This window comes from Rhincodon typus, chromosome 21 (genome assembly GCF_021869965.1).
Source record: "Rhincodon typus isolate 14 chromosome 21, sRhiTyp1.1, whole genome shotgun sequence".
Taxonomy (NCBI): Eukaryota; Metazoa; Chordata; class Chondrichthyes; order Orectolobiformes; family Rhincodontidae; genus Rhincodon; species Rhincodon typus.
In genome coordinates this window covers 44867918-44887460 of record NC_063352.1, presented here as the reverse complement: position 1 = coordinate 44887460, position 19543 = coordinate 44867918, and the positions used below count along the sequence as shown (strand labels likewise).

The following is a 19543-nucleotide window of genomic DNA, read 5'->3' as shown; positions in this document are numbered from 1 at the left end:
TATGTGTGTGTGTGTGTGTATGTGTATGTGTGTGTGTGTATGTGTGTGTGTGTATGAGTGTGTGTGTGTGTGTGTGTGTGTGTTTGTGTGTGCGCTTGTTGCCTATGAATCGTACCCTTGCCTGCTGGGCAGGAGGAAGCTGGTCTTGGTCAATGATGAGCTGTGATCACCAGGGTAACCATTCTGGTTTCCATGATTTCTCGATGTTTAGCTCGTTTGATAAAATGGGAATCTGAATGTCAATCAGTTGGTGCATTTGAAAGGCAATTAACAAGCTACAAATGTCTTTACTTGGTAACTAGCTGCTATCCAGAAAGAAATTGGCCTCTGCCACTCAGCAAAAGCGTGAAAGATGGTGAAAGATACTTCAAAAGTTGAGATAGGCCTGACTGGCTTTCTCATCAAATTCAGCATCAAATCCCATCAATGGCCCATATCACTCCGGCCCTATCGGATTCTGCTTCTTGTTCGAGAATGTTGGTGTTTTACTTTTGCTGTGAAAATTAACCTTTTATTCTGTTTTATTTTGATTCTTTTACAATGACTCATAAAGGCAATGGAAGAAATAAAACTCAAAGCACAATGTCATTTATTTTTTGAAAATATGTGTGAATGTTTCTGTGTCACTCGACAGACACAGCATTTTCAAATGAATGGTGTTTGCTTTAACATGTTGTTATGAATTGAATTACAGCAGATAATGAGGGCAAATGGAGTTCTGACATTTATTGCCATTTAGGACTGGGGTATAAAAGTAGGGAAGGGTTGTTGCAATTGGAGAAGGCATTGGAGACTGAATCTAGATTGTTGCATTAAGTTTTAGTCCACTTACTTGAGGAGAGGTACAATTGCTTTGAAGGCAGTTCACAGAAATTAATCTAGAGTTCGCCAAATTAACTCAAGAGAGGAAAGGTTGTCTTATGAGGACAGATTGAATAGTTCATAGGTATATTCACGAGAGTTTAGAAGACTGAGAGGAAATCTTATTAAGGTATGAAAGTTGCCAAAGAGGCTTTACAATATAGACATAGAGAGCATGTTTCCTCATGTGGAGCAATCTCGAACAAGATGTCATAGTTTTAGGCTAAGGGGAGGAAAATTTAAAACACAGATGAGGAATTGCTTCTCTCAAAAGATTGTGAATCTTTGGAATTTACTACTGTGGACACAGCTGGAACACTAACTAAATTTAAAGGAGGAGATAGACAGATTCTTAATTGGTATTGGGCTAAAGGCTTATGGAGAGTGAACAGGAAAGTGGAGTTGGGGCTGAGATGAGATCAGCCATGTATTAAATGGTGGAACAGGCTCGAGGGGCTGAATGGCCTACTCCTGCTGCGAGTTCTTACATTCTTATGTTTGTTTGGTCTATCCAACTGTGAAAAGCAGACTTTCATTAAGGTCATGGAATGATCTGAGAATCTCTATTTCTGGATAACAGAACGCATCATTAATTGGCATTTCTGAGCTTCTGATCAGTTCCAAGGAGTCAGCTTTGAAGTGACTCTGATTGTTTATTTAGTTCAGTGACTCTGAAACGTGTGAAAAGAACAGGGAGTTTCTGTTGTTGTGAGGATAATGATTTGTTGACAACTTTATTTGCAATAAAATGTGTTTCTGAGATCTCGTATTGAAGCATTTGTGGCATACGTTCAGAGATAGTAGGAACTGCAGATGCTGGAGAATCTGAGATAACAAGGTGCAGAGCTGGATGAACACAGCAGGCCAAGCAGCATCAGAGGAGCAGGAAGGCTGACGTTTCGGGCCTAGACCTGTTTTATCATATCTCCATCTCCCTCATCAATCGAGGTTGGTACCCTACCATATTATGTATACAGTGCAGCAACTCACCAAGCCTCCTATAACATCATCTCCCCAAACCTGTGACTTCTATCACTCAGAAGGACAAGGGCAGCAGATGCATGGGAACGCTACCACTGGCAAGTTCTTGATTTGGAATAATATCACCATTCCTTCAATGTCTATGGATCAAAATCCTGAAACTCTCTTAACGTTACCTTCTCAGGGCAATTAGAATTGGACAGCAAATGCCATTGAAAAACAAACCTTCACTTGGGCAAAACAAAACAACTGTTTAACCTAAGAATGTCAAGCTTGGCTTCTCAATGACTGGAATCACCTTGTCTAGCTTTTCCTAGAGAGATTCTGGAAGGTCATGAAGGTCATGTAAGATTTAGGAATCGGTGGTGACAGATCCCTCAGAAAGACAGTCAACTACATGTATGTAATTCGACACTGGTTTATTAAGAAGCAAGAATTTAAATATGGTGCATTAATTAATTAGAGAAAAGGTATGCAGACTGTTTAATGCTTCTGGAGATTGTACAAATGGATACAGCTAGTCAATGTGGATTGAGCTGATGGGGGTAACAGTTTTTCACCATTTGCTGACTGCAGTCACTTTCTTTAATTTTTCTTCTTGAGAATGGTTTTGTCCCGTGCCCCTAGGTGCACCTCTTTCTGGTGGCTTGTAGTTTACTTTTGTATCCACCACCTGTTTGAATCCTTCTATCAAATGAAAATAGTCCCCAAGATGTAAGGATGATCTCTCTGTCCATCTCCCACTCAAGGTCCTTTCTAAACACTTGCAGGGATAAGTGGGTGTGCAGGGCACCTTGTGTCAGTTCAGGAAGATAGCGACTAAACTACTGCAAGTGCTATTTTTGTGATGCTGTCTAGAGGTATCTCTACCTTTTGTGGTTTGCTAACTACTAGCAATGGTTTATACCTTTGCAGAGAGAGAACGTCAATGCTATAGCAGCTAATTTTTGAAGAGTCTCGCAATAGGTATTCTGGAGAACACTAATTTATTGACCGTCCTATTTTCTTACATGCACAAATGTTACATGGAGACTCTTGTGTCTAAGAAGTGGCTAATAAGCTGTTTACATTTTTAAATTGCAGACTCACCTGCCCCACAGGGAATTCTGTGCTCTGCAGTTTGTTGTGGGGAACAATCATGGATGTTGGCAGATCCTCAACAGATTCAACTATTTTATCACAGTCCCACCATATAATCTCATGTTCAAATGCTCCATACGCATTTGTGAAAGCTATAGAGTTACAAAAGCAGAAATTGCTGGAGAAACTCAGCAGGTCTGGCAGCATCGGTGAACAGAAAACAGAGTTAACACCTCGAGTCCAGTGACTGATCATCAGAACGAAGTTGCATATGTATGTTTAAAATGGTAATTCTTTTTTATATATTTATTAAGATGAGAAATTAAGATGTAAAACAAAGTAGCATTTTTGTTGAGTACGCACTCTGATTTGATGTCATACTTTTTGAGGTCAAAATCATTGGCTAAAATCAGACTAGAATTCCTATTATCTCCCCCAGTCCCGGTCAGGCCATTATTTACTGCTGTGGCTTAAACTTTCTCAACACTGAACATTGGTGTGTCTTTCCTGAGGGACTATTGGCTTTTTAGATTTAATTAGAATGATGAATATTTTTATCCAGTGGATTTGGGCCCACAGAAATTAGGCTTTCATTTCATGTCCCAACAAATCAAACTATGATTTTAAAATCTTAGTCTAACTCACCGTGGCATTAACTATCTACGGTAGCATTTCTGCACAGCCTTCAAAGCACCTTTATGGAAAATAAACCTGTGCATGATGAAAGACCTTGAAGATGACAGCAAAGTCAAAATGGATTGATCCAGATGTAAAAGGATGGCACAGTGGTTAGCATTGCTGCATCACAGGGACCTGGGTTCAATTCTAGCCTCGGGCGACTATCTGTGTGGAGTTTGCACGTTCTCACCATGTCAGTGTGGGTTTCCTCTGGGTGCTCCTATTTCCTCCCACAGTCCAAAGGTGTGCAGGTTAGGTGGCTTGGCCATGCTAAATTGTCCATAGTGCGTAGGTTATGTGGATTAGCCATGGGGAATGTACGATTACAAGCATGGGGTATATCTGGGTGGGATGCTCTTCGGAATGGACCGAATGGCCTGTTTCCACACTGGGCGGATTCTATGACTGATTTATGTCAGTGTGACACTGGCCAAATCCACTTTTCTGCTATTTTTTTTTGCTGATTTCAATAGAGTGACATCTATTGGTCTCTTTTCATTGATGAAGCCAGTTAGATTAATTATTTGCTGAAATAATTAAGCTACTATGGATTTGTGCTCACATTACCAATGAGTGCCTATTCCTCCAACAGTATTCTGGCTATTTCTTTTCAGAACTTGGTGTTTTTGGTTTTTATTTTCCCAGGTTTATGGACCCTTCTTACTTTCTATAGGAATTGTGCATGGCCATTCTGTCCTAAGGTAAATGCTATAAAACAACAATCTCAGTGTTGAAGTGCAACCTGGGAACAATATTTTTCAGGAATTTGACTAAAAAGATGAATCAAATACAAAGGTTGGTTAAGCAACTGGAATAATTATTTTGCACAAAAAAATAGAAGGTACATTAGTATCATCAATTATTCTGAATATAAAACCAAATCCTGTGCTTCCAAATCAGTCAGCAAATCAACAAAGAGAATTTAGAAGGTTGGATGATTACTTCTGAATGAACAATAAAAATACTGGTGTGCATTATAGGAATGATGGATTTTGGCATTTACATTAAGAGGTTTCGTTGTCAGCGGTGTAAATAAATTTCACATTAGAATAACATATCCCTCTTAAAATTGTAAAAAAAACTGTTGACAGGTCTAAGCATTATCCACATTGACATTGTCGTATGGTTTCCCAATGATCGAATAGTTTAAACATTGACACGGGTGATGTACACTGACAAAAGGGATAGTTCAGTCTAATCTTGCTGCTTATTCAGTGTACATGTGAATTAAAGTGTTTACAGTGAGCACCTCCCAGGCATCAGAGTTGCATGGAAGTCAATAAAAACTGCTTTAACATTGGTCCTCTCCTAACACTTCCGGGATTTCACTCAAGTCCAATGGATCTGGCACAAGTGATTTAGTTGTGCTCGTGGCAGGATCTGCAAAGACTTCAACTGAACTGGATATGGACTGAATCGATCTTTCTCTAAAATAGTTGATAGCCTCCCGATCAATGAACATCTGCTCTTCTCTGAGGCTTTGCTCGAACAGTTTCCTTTTGTGTCGAAACTCGATGACTGTTCTCGTGTATGAGTTCAGCGTGGTGACAGAGGCTGCCATGCAACAAGTAAATGATCCCCATGCGAGACTGCAGAGAGAAAAAAAAGACCAAGAGAGAGGGCACATTTAATATGTTTTACTCTTAAGCAACCGTTCATGATTTTGTCAGGTCATTTGAATAAGTTCTGGGGAAGGAAACACTTTGCTTCTCTGTTCAGTGTCGATCAATGACATCAGATACAGGTTGCCGAAACTTTTACCATTTTCCAGGAAAATTCATGTGCTGTTGTACTATCATAGAGTTGTACAGCATGGAAATAGACCTTTCAGTCCAACTCGTCCATGCTGACCAGATATCCTGCATTAATCTACTCCTACTCGCTAACATTTGGCTCATATCCCTCCAATCCTTTCCTATTCATGTACCCATCCACATGCCTTTTAAATGTTGTAAATGTACCAGCCTCCACCACTTCCTCTTCCAGCTCATTCCATACACGCACCACCCTCTGCGTGAAATAGTTGCCCCCTAAGTTCCTTTTAAATCTTCCCCCTCTCACCTTAAACCTATGCCGTCTAGTTTTGGACTTGCCTATCCTGGGGAAAAGAGCTTGACTATTTGTCCTATCCATGCCCCTCACAATTTTATAAAGCTCCATAAGGTCACCCCTCAGCCTGTAATGCTCCAGGGAAAATACCTGTAGCCTATTCAGCCTTTCCCTAAGACTCATCTCTCCAACCCTGGCTACATCATTATAACTCTTTTCTGTACACTTAAAAGTTTTGCAACATCCTTCCTATAGCAGGGAGACCAGAATTGAACGCAGTATTACAAAAGTGGCCTAACCAATGTCCTGTACAGCCACAACATGATATCCCCACTCCTATACTCAATGCACTGACTTAAATGGTTATTTCTCTTTTGGACAACCATGGTCCCTACTTTGCTTTGGATTGACGTGCTGGAATTAACATCAGCTTGCCTAGATGCGTCAACCTGATTGTAATACAACTTTACTGACACTTGTAAACACCACCTTTGATTTTTGGACTGTGAATTTAACATAGGCAAAGATGCTGCTTTAAATCAAGAGACAGTGGAAGAAAAACCGAAAGAACTGCGGATGCTATAAATCAGGAACAAAAACAAAGTTGCTGGAAAAGCTCAGCAGGTCTGGCAGATTCTGTGAAGGAGAAAACAGAGTTAACTTTTCGGGTCTGGTGACCCTTCCTCAGACTGAGGAAGAACTGTTCTGAGGAAAGGTCACCGGACCCGAAACGTTAACTCTGTCTTTTCCTTCACAGATGCTGCCAGACCTGCTGAGCTTTTCCAGCAACTTTGTTTTTGAGACTGTGGAAGAAGATGGTGCAGTTTTAGAAAAAATGAGTTACTGGACCTCATTGCATGCTGTATCTACAAGGTGAGCTGTTCAAACAGTGGGAAAGGAGGCTAGGACTAATCTCTGTGGGTGTGTCCAGGGCTAGTTTTGCTATTTTGATCTTTGCAACCAAGGACTGGTTGTGTGTGTTGAAGAGTACTCAGCATAGTAACAATTTTCTGATTGGTTCTTGGGTAAGTGACTCCTGCTTTGTGTTTGAACAATAGAGCAGGAACATCCATCCCATGAAGGAGAAATCTCTTACCATGCACAGAATCATAGAATCCCTACAGCGTGGAAACAGGCCATTCAGCATATACCGACCCTCCAAAGAGCATCCAGACCCTACCCCAATACCCTACCCCTGTAACCTTGCATTTCCCATGGCTAATCCACCTAACCTGTACATCCCTGGACACCATGGGACAATTTAGTATGGCCAATCCACCTAACCAGCATATCTCTGCACTGTGGGAGGAGACCAGAGCACACCCACACAGGGAGAATGTGCAAACTCCACACAGACAGTTGCCCGAGGCTGGCGCTGTGAGGCAGCAGTGCTAACCACTGAGCCACCGTGCCACCCCATTCTTTGAGTGGACAGGTAAAAGAAAATTCCAAGCAGCTAGCTTCTTTTTTTTCTTTATTCATTAACGGGATAAGGGTGTCATTGGCTAGGCAGCATTTATTGCCCATCCCTAATTGCCCAGAGGGCAGTTCAGGGTCAACCACATTGCTATGGGTCTGGAGTCACATGTAGGCCAGACCAGGTAAGGATGGCAGTTTCCTTCCCTAAAGGACATTGGTGAACCAGGTGGCTTTTTCCAACAACGGTCATCATTAGATTCTTAATTCCAGATATTTCATTGAATTCAAATTCCACCATCTGCTGTGTCTCTGCAAAGATCCTTCTTCAAAGGAAAAAGGGATAAACCACCTTTGGAGACACTGAAAGGACAAATTCTCAAACTTTGTATCAAAGAATGAATAGTATTCAGCATGTCCTCAAGCTCATGTCCTCATCAAAGAGTGAAGGGAACAGAAGGAAAATGCTTCATCAATGTCTACAATCTGGACTGGTGCCAGAACTGTGTTTCATTGATTTGTACCTTGCCCATTCATAATATTTACATCTTACCTCTTTGAGTGTCGGTTTGTGCATACAGGATGTTTTAAAAAAGGGGTAGAGTTTAAGTTATAGAGAGTTACATTAGCAGTTTGTGTTTCTTTTCTGCTATCAGTTGAAAACAATCTGTTTGCAAAGAGCAGCTCTTTTCAGATCTCTGTTGAATTTGCTTCTGCAACTGAATATCACCTTTCTTCACCCAACAGCCCCACAGCATCTTTCCCTGCAACTGGCGAAGATGTAACATCTACCCATTCACCTCCTCCCTCTTCAGTATCCAATACCCCAAACATACCTTCCATGTGAAGGAGCACTTTACCTGCACTTCTCACAATCTAGCCTACTGCATTTGCTGCTCACAATGTGGTCTCCTTGACACTGGGGAAAGGAGGCGTAGACTGGGTGACCGCTTCGCAGAACATCTACGTTCTGCTCGCAAAAAAGACCCTGAGCTTCCAGTTGCCTGCCATTTTAACACAGCACCCTGCTCCCTGGCCACTATCTCTGTCTCTGGCTTGCTGCAGTGTTCCAGCGAAGCTCAGCGCAAGCTGGAAGAACAACACCTCATTTTCTGCTTGGGGACCCTGCAGCCCTCCGGACTCAATATCAAGTTTAATAATTTTAGTGCCTGAACGCTCCCAAGTCCTAGCCCCCTACCACACACACCAGGCCTTGTTATCACATTATCTGCCATTACACACTACCTATTGTTAGCCACTAACAGTCTCCATTAACAGCTACTCACTCTCCTAGTCAGATCGTTATCCACTCCTTTGTCCGTCCAACCGTTCTCTCGCTTTGGGCTCTATCCCCAACTATCATTTACTCCTTACCCCCATACCCCACCCTATTTTCTGCACATAAACCAACAATTTTCTAGCTACCATCAGTTCTGAGGAAGGGTCAACGGACCTGAAACGTTTACATTGATTTCTCTTCACAAATGCTGCCAGACCTGCTGAGCTTTTCCTGCAATTTCTGTTTTTATTTCTGATTTACAGCATCTGCAGTTCTTTCGACTTTTATCCCCTTTCTTCAGCTCCTTCAAGATCTGAAGTTGTTCTGTATGAAAGTCCATTTTATATATTCATTAGTGGCTTGTGCGTATGGCACTCCTTAGTATTAACACTTTCAGGTTCTTTCAGACCCAATACAATCAACTCCTTTCATGAAAGCATCCAATGTCCAATATTGATGCTGGGCCCTACGATATCCCACTGCCCCACTCGTATAGTCATTACTGCCAGTTTAACTGGACCACACCATACACAGCAATCGTTAGTTAAGATTTCACTTCAGTTCTTGATTTCTAAATGAATTTCAACATTATATTGCATGATGAAACAGTCATGGAAAAGAAATAAAATGTAATTCATACTAAATCTACTTGGAATATCAAATCATATTTCATTGCTTGTTTTTAAAAGAAAGCTGTTTTATATATATATATAATATAGCATCTCTGCTGACTGTAAAATAGACCAAACCATTAATAAATTCTGAAAGATTTTGTTAATACAGTGGTGCCTAATTCTATTACAGTCTTTAGCCACTATTTTCTCATATTTCTTAGTAAATCAAAAGCAGTAAAAACGGACAAAGATTGAATAAATCTCACAAAATGCAACAATCCTTTTGTAATTTTCATTTGTATGTGAAGCTCTGGTAGGGGGCTATGGGTATTAAATTGTTTCTAATCAGAGTTTTCTTGCAGATGCCTATATGTCTACTCTATCAATGTTACTCTGTGCTAGACTGTTTTGCTTCAGTTCAACAAAGTTGATCTTATTGGAGGAAGAGCTATGATAATGAGTGTTTAACTGTTGTGGAGTAATGTAAAAGTCATAGGAACCCTTGGTAGAATTTTCAGCAAACAGTGATGACATGTGCCGTGAATGTAATATTGTAACACCGCAATTCTCCAGAAAACTCGGTCCTTAATTCTACCTATTATCTTTCATTCTGGCCAATATTTAATATTTATATCCAAACATCTTTTGTCAGATTGCTTAACTGATGAAACTTTAGCCACGTGAATCTGGTCACTGATCATGAAAGAGGGCATTAAGAGCCTAGTTAAAGGTAAATGAGGGGTCTTGTGGTGTGGGGAGGCAGCATTGTAGACAGTGCAGATGATAGCATAAAAGTACAAAAGGATGTTGCCAGATTAAGTGACTGGGCAAATCTGTAGCAGATGGATTTCAATGTGAGAAAGTGTGAAGATATCCATTTTGAACTGTAAAAGGAAAGATCAGGGTATTTTCTTAACGGCGTGAAGTTAAATACAGTGAATGTCCTTGGGTGTTCAGGTGCATATATCTTTAAAATGCCATTAACAAGTATAGAAGATAATTAAGAAGGCTAATGGAATGCTGAGTTCTGAGGAAGGGTCACCGGACCTAAATCATTAACTCTGTTTTTTCCTTCACAGATGCTGCCAGACCTGCTGAGCTTCTCCAGCAACTTTGTTTTTGTTCCCGATTTACAACATCCGCAGTTCTTTTGATTTCTAATGGAATGCTGGCCTTTATTTCTAGCAGACTGGACTATAAGAACACTAAATTAAACTGTATCCGTACAAAACCCTGGTTAGACCCCACTTGGAGTACTGTGAGTAGATCTAAACACAACACCCTTAGGAAAAATATATTGGCCTTAAAGAGAATACAAAATATTGGGAACAGTAGAGAAGCAGAAAACTATTTAAATGGAGAAAGACTGAAGAATGCTGTAGTACAGAGGGATCTGGGTTTCCTGGTAGAGAAATCGTAACAGGTACACATGCAGATGTAACAAGTATTTATGAAAGGAAATGAAATGTTGGCCTTTATTACAATTTGGGGGTGTAGAAATGAAGAAAGTCTCGCTACAGCTGTACAGGGCATTGGTGAGACAGAACCTGGGAGTCCTATGAGAAGTTTTGGTCTCTTTACTCAAGGAAGGATATTGAAGCAGTTCAGAGAAGGTTCATTCGACTGATTCCTTGGATGAGACCACTCTCTATTGAGGAAAATTGAGCAGGTTGACCCTATACTCAATGAAGTTTAAAAGAATGAAAACCGATTTTAAAAATTCTTTCACGGGATGTGGGATGTGGCTAGGCTGGCATGTATTGCCTAACCCTTTTCAGAAGTCAGAAATGTGTGAAACTTATGCAATCATCAAAGAACATCCCCACTTCTGCCCTAATGGTGGAGGGAGGGTCATTGATGAAGTAACTGAAGATGGTTGGCCCTAGGACACCACTCTGAGGAACTCCTGCAGTTTTTTTTAAATTCATTTATGGGATGAGGACGTCGCTGGCCAGGCCAGCATTTATTGCCCATCCCTAATTGCCCCACGGGGCATTAAGAGTCATCCCCAATGCTGGGATCTGGAGTCGCATGTAGGCCAGACCAGGTAAGGGTGGCAGCTTCCTTCCCTCAAGGACATTAATGAACCAGATGGGCTTTTCCTGACAATTGGCAATGGATTCATGGTCATCATTAGATTCTTAATTCCAGATATTTACTGAATTCAAATTCCACCCTCTGCCATGGCAGATTCGAACATGGGTCCCCAAAATCCTACTGAGTCTCTGGGTTAACACTCCAATGATAATACCATTAGGCCATTCCCTCCCCTAATGAGTGAGAGTGACAGGTTATTGCTGAATACCTGCTGCATCATAGCAACTATTCTTAATGCCTTCCATCACTTTGCTGATGGTCAAGATTAGACTGATGGGGTGTTAATTGATTTTTTTTTCTATTCATTTGTGAGATGTGGGCATCACTGGCTGGGCCCAGCATTTATTGCCCATCCCTGGTCGCCCTTCAGAAGGTGGGGGTGAGCTGCCTTCTTGAACCGCTGCAGTCCTCCTGCTTTTATCCTGCTTTCTGTGGACAGGACATAGCTAGACCATTTCACATATTGCTGGGTAGCTGATTTGGAACAGCTTGGCTTGGGGCTTAGCTAGTGTTGAAGCATATACGTTCAGTATTACATCACTGGATATTGTCAGGTGTCAGCCTTTGCAGTGTCTAGTGTTTCCATCCATCTCTCTAGCAACGTGACAAAGAAGCTGAAATGGATCACTGAAGATGAAACATACACACTTCTGATCAGAGTTGACAAGGTAGAAGTTGAGAGGATTCTTTCCCCTCATGGTGGGTAGCTAGCACCAGGGAGCACATTTAGAAATAAGAACTCTCCTGTTTAAGGCAGAGATGTCCCCCCTGAGAGAATCGTTAGTCTTTAAAACTGTCTTTCAAAGAGGAGGAGATTGGGGCCTTATAGGAAGAGCGGTCCCAGCTTGGCTAAGCACTTAAGACAGACTGCAATGTTTGAACTTTTAGTTTTCTTCCTTTATTTTTCAACTTAATAAGAGTGACTGTAAGGTTTAAGTTTTAACTTTTTTTTATGCTATACCAAGGTGACAGTAATGTTTAACTTTCAACTTTGTTCCTTATTTCTTTCTACCTTGTTCTTAAATATTTGTACCAGGGTTCTTGTACCTAAGATGATTGTGTGTGGTGACATTGGAAACTTTTTACAGTGCTCCTGTATGTTTGCACTTGAGGACACATGACAATAAAGTCTAAATCTAAATGTAAAAATCTTCCCTGGAGAGCAGCGGGCCATTTAATATATTTAGGTTGAACACGACAGGTTTTTGATTGATGGGGGAGTTATGGGGGACGGAGTACAAAGTGGATTTGATGCCACACAACCTGATCAGCCGTTATTTTCCTGAATGACAGAGCAGGCTTGAGGGATCGGCTCACCTACTACCGCTCCCATTGCTCATGATCCCATTATCTGATGACAAAGACATCCCTTAAGCTTATCGCACTTTGTGTTGGAGCCAGGAGGTTCAGGGGTCAGTGCCTGTGGGTTTACAGAGGCCATCAGGTGAGAATCCGGCTTTCTGTGCCTGTCAAAAAAAGTCAGAAATCTTGATGAAATCGGGCCAGAATCTATTCTATTTGCTGCAGCACACGACCTTCAGTGTGTCAAAGTCAATGGTACCCTTCAGCCTTTGAATTTTAATGGCGTCTTGTGTGCACTCATTGGCTGCAAGATTATGTGCTTCGATTTTAATGTTGCATTTTCTGCTTCAGGTTTAATAGCATGTGGTGCCTTTTTCTTTTGGAAGAATGTGTGTATGCCAGTCATTCAATAGCTTCCGCAATCCCTAAAAAGAAAATTCCAGACGGAAATACATGGTTGCACTCTTATTTATCTTCCTAATGAATCAGGCAGCTGATATGCTCCAAAAATATTAACACGGTGAACAGGTAGGTTTGAGAAGGTAAAACTAATCCTTAGAGCAACTGAAGTCCAATATTTTCAGATTGACTTTGAGATTATTGAATTTGGTTTCTGTTTGCTGGGGTGAAGATCACATCAGATTGACTGGCTTGGAAACTGAAGTATAATCATAGATTTTGAGGCCATTCAATCCATTGCCAATGTGCCAGCTCTTCGAAAAAAACAATCCTGTTCACCCTGCCCCTTGCTCTTTCTCCATATCCCGATGATTATTCCTCCTTATGAAGTTCCCTTCTGAAAGATGAAAACTGAATCTGGTGCTAATCATATTCTACCAGGCAGTGCGATCAAAGTCCTAACAACTCATTGTCATAATCTCATAGAGTCATAGGTCTGTACAGCACTGAAACAAACCCTTTGGTCCACACCGACCAGATATCCTAAATTAATCTACTCCCATTTGCCAACATTTGGCCCATATCTCTCTAAACCCTTCCTATTCAGATACTCATCCAGATGCCTTTTAAATATTGTAATTGTACCAGCCTCCACCACTTCCTCATACCATACACACACCACCCTCTGTATGAAAAAGTTGCCCATTAGATTCCTTTTAAATCTTTCTCCTCTCATCTTAAAACATCTGCCCTCTAGTTTTGGACTCCTCTAGCCTGGGTAAAAGACCTCGACTATTAACCTTATCCATGCCCCTCATGATTTTATAAACCTCTATAAGGTCACCCCTCAGCCTCTGACACTCCAGGGAAAATAGCTCCAGCCTACTCAGCTTCTCCCTATAGGTCAAACCCTCCAACCAGATTTACTCCCATTGGCTTTGGTTCGTTTGCAAATCACTTTAAATCCATGCTCTCTGATTTTTCATTCTTCAGCCATTGGATTGATTTCCTTATCTAAACCGTTCATGGCTTTGCCATGGCAACCGCAGATTGGTTAGCTGTACAAGGTGCCTGTCCTGCTTCCAAACTTAAGGAAATAAGGGAGGGTACGAGAAAAGATTGGCTGATAACATAAAAGGCAAGCTAAAAGCCTGTTATAAGTATATAGAAAGTAAAAGGCTAGTCAATGGAGGGTTTGTGCTGATCTCGGCTCAAGAATGGGGTTTGAAGCAGAGACTATAACTGACGTTTTAAATTAATCCTTTCTAGCTGTCTTTATCAAGGAAGGAGATGTTAACAAAATCACAGTAAACAAGGAGGTAGCCATTGGATTGTGAAATAACACCACAGAGGCTGGTATCCCATCACCAAGTCACCATTTCTTTACACATGGAGAGTCCTTGACACTGATTCAGCTTCTTCTGAGCCAGCTCTCAGAGTGAACAGAATCTCCGGCACTCCTGTTTATATCTGTCAGCCAGGAAGTCCCTGATTGGACCAAGTTAACCTCCCCAATCAGGGAACTCCTATTCTATGAGGTCCGCATGGCTGACCTCATTACAGTCACTACATTCCTCCCCCTCTGAGTTTGAGGACATCGGCCGGTTGTTTTTTTTTTGTAGCTCCTCCTGGGGTGTTTTAGCGTTGGGTCAGGTTCCTTCAACTCATGTAATGCACAGTAGCTCACCACTTGTGCTCAGAGCGTCTCAGAAGAAGTGCATTCTCCTCTTCGACTACAAAGGTATCGAGGTGGCAACAACCACCATGTCCACCTTACATTCGGAGGTATCTTCAACACTTCATGGAGAGGGGGGAACACATGTGTTCTGGAACAGTCAGAAAGGCAGTCAAGGATCTGGGCATGTTTTGCTCCCACATTGTTTGTGAGATTGCAGCTTTCATATGGTCCACATGCTTGTTCAGGACTGTCTCACTTACCTGAACCTTATACATCACTGGACCTGACTTTGTGTTGACCATGCCTCTTACCCTTGCAAGGCCATTCCCATGGTTCCTACACCAAACTTTGGCCCCGAAATAAACTGTCTTGCTGAGCAGTGTCTTGTGCCCAGCAATAGCGTTCCTGATGCCATGTCACCCACCCCCCGCCAGGTCTGGGAAAATCGGATTTAACGCGGCGCAGAGTCTTCTCCCCATTAGCATCTCTGCTGGAGCTATCCGTGTAGCTGCATTGAGGTAAGATCCTATTATCAAACAGGAACCAGGACAGTTTGGTATTGAGTGAGGCTGTAGGCGGCTTCTTTAAGCATGCCTTCAAAGTTTGGACTGCTCTTTATGCCAGACCATTGGACGGCATGGAGCAGTCCTTATAAATCAAATATCATTTGATTTTAGGAAATACTCAAACTCCCTGCTGGTAAACGATGACTCGTTTTCTGTGACCAACTTTTCTGGGAATCTGTGTTTCGCAAAAGATGCACTCAGTTTTCCTGTCATTGTCCCTGTGTTTGACAAATAAACTCTATGCATGTTCAGCCAGTTTGAGTGGGTCTCCACAACGACTAAGAACATCGAGCATATGAAAGGACCTGCATAGTCGATGTGTAACCAAATCAACTCTTGAAAAGTCTTAGTATCAGAACGGAGTGGCTGTAATGAAACAGAACATCAGAGTCAGTGATGAATTTGTTCCCTTGTAAGTGCTGCATGATAGCACTGTTGATGACCTCTTTCATCACTTTGCTATGATTTACAGTAGAATGATGGAGGTGGTAATCAACTGGGTTGGATTTGTCCTACTTTTTGTATACAGGACATACCTGGGCAATTTTCTACATTGTTGACTAGCTACCAGGGTTGCAGCCATATTGGAACAGCTTGGCTAGAGGTCAGCAATTTTAGTGGATAAGCCTTCAGTACTGTTGCTGGAGCATCATCAGATGCATAGCCTTTGTGGTATTCAGTATCTCAGCTATTCCTTGACATCACAGAGTGAATCAAATTGTTTGAAAGCTGTCCATCTTGTGCATGATGCAGGAGTAATACAGAGATTGCGGTTCTTCAAATCCTGTTTGCTAATTTCCTGTCAAGATCCCAAAATTCTGACTGCAGGACCACATCCATATGTCTATCTATGTTGTTGGTATCAAGATGGACCATGACTGTTGTCTGTTTACCCACTCACCTCAGGGTGCTGTAGCCTTACAAATATATTGATGGCTCTGGCACCATGAAATCTCGGATTTGTGCTTGTAACTGCAGAGATATCTAACTGTTCCTTAACTGTTGGATCTCCTATCATTAATGGTCTTCCAGACTTTCTTATGCACGTTTGTACAGCTGACTTGTTCGTGATGTCACAGATCTGACCCTGGCTGTCGTCTCCAAATGCACCATCACTTCCATCAGCATTCAGAGCATATAGCAACCTAGAAACTGGATGTACTCAGTAGAGTCCTACACTACCTGGCTGTTTCTTCTTGACTGCCTGGTGGTAACCCATTCTCTCTCTGTCTGTATCATCTTAAGCCAAAATCTGATCACATGTTAAAAAATCCCTCCATGGCTTTATGTACTGTTATCAAGGCCAATATTTTTTGTCCATCCCTAATTGCTCTTGAACTGAGCGACTTGCTAGACCATTTTAGAGAATTAAGAGTCGACCACATTGATGTAGATATGGAGTCACATGTAGGCCAGATCAGCAGATTTCCTAAAAAAAGAACAAAGAATTGCAGATGCTAGAAACCAGAAACAAAACCAGAAATTGCTCGAAAAGCTCAGCCAGTCTGTGGAAAGAAAGCAGAGTTAACATTTCAAGTCCATTCAGGGGCGGCACGGTGGCTCAGTAGTTCGCACTGTTGCCTCACAGTGCCAGGGGCCTGGGTTCAATTCCACTCTCAGGCAACTGTCTGTGTGGAGTTTGCACATTGTCTGTGTGGGTTTCCTCTGGGTACTCCAGTTTCCTCCCACAGTCCAGAGATGTGCAGGTTAGGTAGATTGGCTGTGCTAAATTGCCCATAGTGTCCAGGTTAGGTGGGTTAACCATGGGGTTACAGGAATAAGATATGGGGGTGAGATGACCTTCAGAGGGTTGGTGTGGACTTGATGGGCCAAATGGTCTGTTTACACACTGTCGGGATTTTATGATTCCAGTTATCTTTCTTCAAATTTGGACCTGAGACATTTACTCTGTTTTTTCCTCCACAGACAGTGCCAGACCTGTTGAGATTTTAATCTTCCCCCGCACCCCAATTCCTGTTTTAGTTGCAGCAGATTTCCTTCCCTAAATGACAAGTGAACCAGTTAGGTTTTTAAATCAATAGTGGCTATTTTGTCACCACCAGACTCGTGTGTATACTGTTTTTCTCCCCCCGAGTTGAATTTAAGCTTGACTATCTGACATTGTGGGATTTGAACCTATGCAACAAGGATCTTGGCACTATATCCTGTGACATTACCACAATGCCACTGCTGCCCTTGGATTAGTTGAATATGTTAATCGCCATAGGTGTACTGCTTAAACCCCAAAACCCAAAGCTCTGATGAAAAGTCATCTAGACTTGAAATGTTAGCTTGCTGTCTCTGCATGCATGCTGCCTGACCTGCTCTGATTTCCCGTTTCTTTCGTTTTCAGTACGGATTCCAGCATCTGCAGTAATTTGCTCCTCCAGAACTTGAACTGCTGCGTCTGACAACACTTCTTGCATATGTTTTCATCCAGGACATAGAAGACATCCCAGAGTTCCCACATGAAACAGAATGCACATACTTTAGAGTTTAGAGTTTCCTTTATCCGCTTCTATCTTTATGTTGAACAGTCTGAATATATCTGCCAAATAATCCACATGATCCTCGATTGAATAATTCCTCAGCAGATTGTGAATGACAACAAGTGGCAGAACACCAAGTATTTTCCTCTAGTCTTTCCATTCCAATGTCTGCAAATTTCTAATCTTTACAGCAGATTTATACAAATTCAAAAACAGGTTGGTTGTAAGATAGATATTTGCACAGCCTGAAGGCATGGTCAACTTATGCACAAGTATAATTTATATGTTCAAATAGCATAGGCCTTTGAGAATAGAATTTTACTGTTAAAACAGACATTCAATCACTAATTTTTCAACCTCATGTTCGAAGAATTTCACCACTGGGTGTTCAATTCTGGAGCCTTTATATTTCAGTATGTGAAAACCACCAGGATATATACTATCCTACTCAATGTCATGATCATAGCTGACAGACTTGGGCATTTCATTTCAATATCTTTTAAATGCACAAAGTCAGAAAAATAATGATGGATTAAATCAGGAACAGCGTTTTCGACAAACTATCTCCTTTCTGATGAAATTGGCAATCTTGGAACCTATGGCTGTGCATTAATTCTCCATTGGCACCTTGTATTTCTCTATTGTCTCAACAGAGATGACACTTTCAAATTTACTGATATGAGGAGCATTTTCATGTAGTTTTGTATAGCCTGAATTGTATTGTAATTTGGAAGCTCATTAGGTTAGTAGTGATGGAGGTGGGTAATTTAATCCACATTATAACAAACATTCAGCAAAAAAATCCTGCAGATCCCCATCACATTATCAACTGCTTGTTAAATAAGTCTAGAGCTTTTGTCCATGATATCCAAGTGTTGCTGATGTTCTGGAAGTGCAACTTTTTCCCTCACATCAGACCACGAAAATAGATAACTGGGATGATTTAGCTCATTGCTGTTTGTGGATTCAGGCGTATGGAAATTGGTACCAGATTTCCCTACATCAACGCTGATTAAATTTCAAAAGAATTTCATCAGATGCGATACACTTTAGTCCGTAAAGAGGATGCATAAGGCTGCTACAAAAATGAAAGTTCTTTTTTCCTTTGTTGCATATCCTATTATGGCTGATAATGACAAAAATAAAACCCGCAGATGCCTGCAGGAAGAGGTCCAGTGAGCAGAAAAATGACAAATGGAATTGAATGCAGAGAAGTCTAAGGAAGTGCATTTTGGGAAGGCTATAAAGGTAAGGAATAAATTGTAGGATGCTGAGAAGTGGAGAGGAACAGAGGGAACTTTGGACTGTTCGTCCATAGATCACTGAAAATGGCAGGAGAGCAAAATGAAGTGGCGAGGAAGATATACAAGATAATTTCATTTATTAATCGAGGTTCATAAGAATAAAGTGCCTATGCTAGAAGTCCATGGCCATTTTACAAAGTTGGCACTATTTCTGTCACCCACAATGGCCCGCTGTCTGTCTCACACACACATTATCTCTCTCTGTGTCTCTCTCTCACACACACACACACACACTTTCTCTCTCTCTGTCTCACACACGCACGCACTTTCTCTCTGTCACACACACACACACTTTCTCTCTCTCTGTCACTCACACACACACACACACTTTCTCTCTCTCTGTCACACACACACACGCACGCACTCTCTCTCTCTGTCACACACACACACGCACGCACTCTCTCTCTCTCTGTCACACACACACGCACTCTCTCTCTCTGTCACACACATACACACACGCATGCACTCTCTCTCTCTGTCACATACACACATGCACGCACTGTCTCTCTCTCTGTCACACACACACACACTTTCTCTCTCTCTCTGTCACACACACACACACGCACACACTTTCTCTCTCTCTGTCACACACACACACGTATGCACTCTCTCTCTGTCACACACAGACACACGCACGCACTCTCTCTCTGTCACACACACACGCACGCACTTTCTCTCTCTCTGTCACACACACACACACAAACGAAAGCACTTTCTCTCTCTCTCTCTGTCACACACACACACACACAC

At 41.7% G+C, this 19543-nt stretch overlaps 1 protein-coding gene across 2 annotated transcripts in view; it reads right to left on the bottom strand.

Annotated features, from left to right (window-relative positions):
- Nucleotides 1-4146: 4146 nt before the first annotated feature.
- Nucleotides 4147-19543, bottom strand: part of gsg1l (gsg1-like) — a 201649-nt gene continuing 186252 nt past the window's right edge. Inside the window, exons 5-6 of one of the 2 annotated variants that reach the window (XM_048609421.1) lie at nt 12373-12521; nt 5087-5189 (exon numbers count right to left, since the gene is read on the bottom strand). In XM_048609421.1, coding sequence (XP_048465378.1) covers nt 12392-12521 — 130 coding nt within the window. In that variant the 3' untranslated portion in view covers nt 5087-5189; nt 12373-12391. Of the gene's footprint in view, nt 5190-12372; nt 12522-19543 lie in introns of both variants that reach the window. The other variant, XM_048609420.1, reaches the window with a different exon arrangement.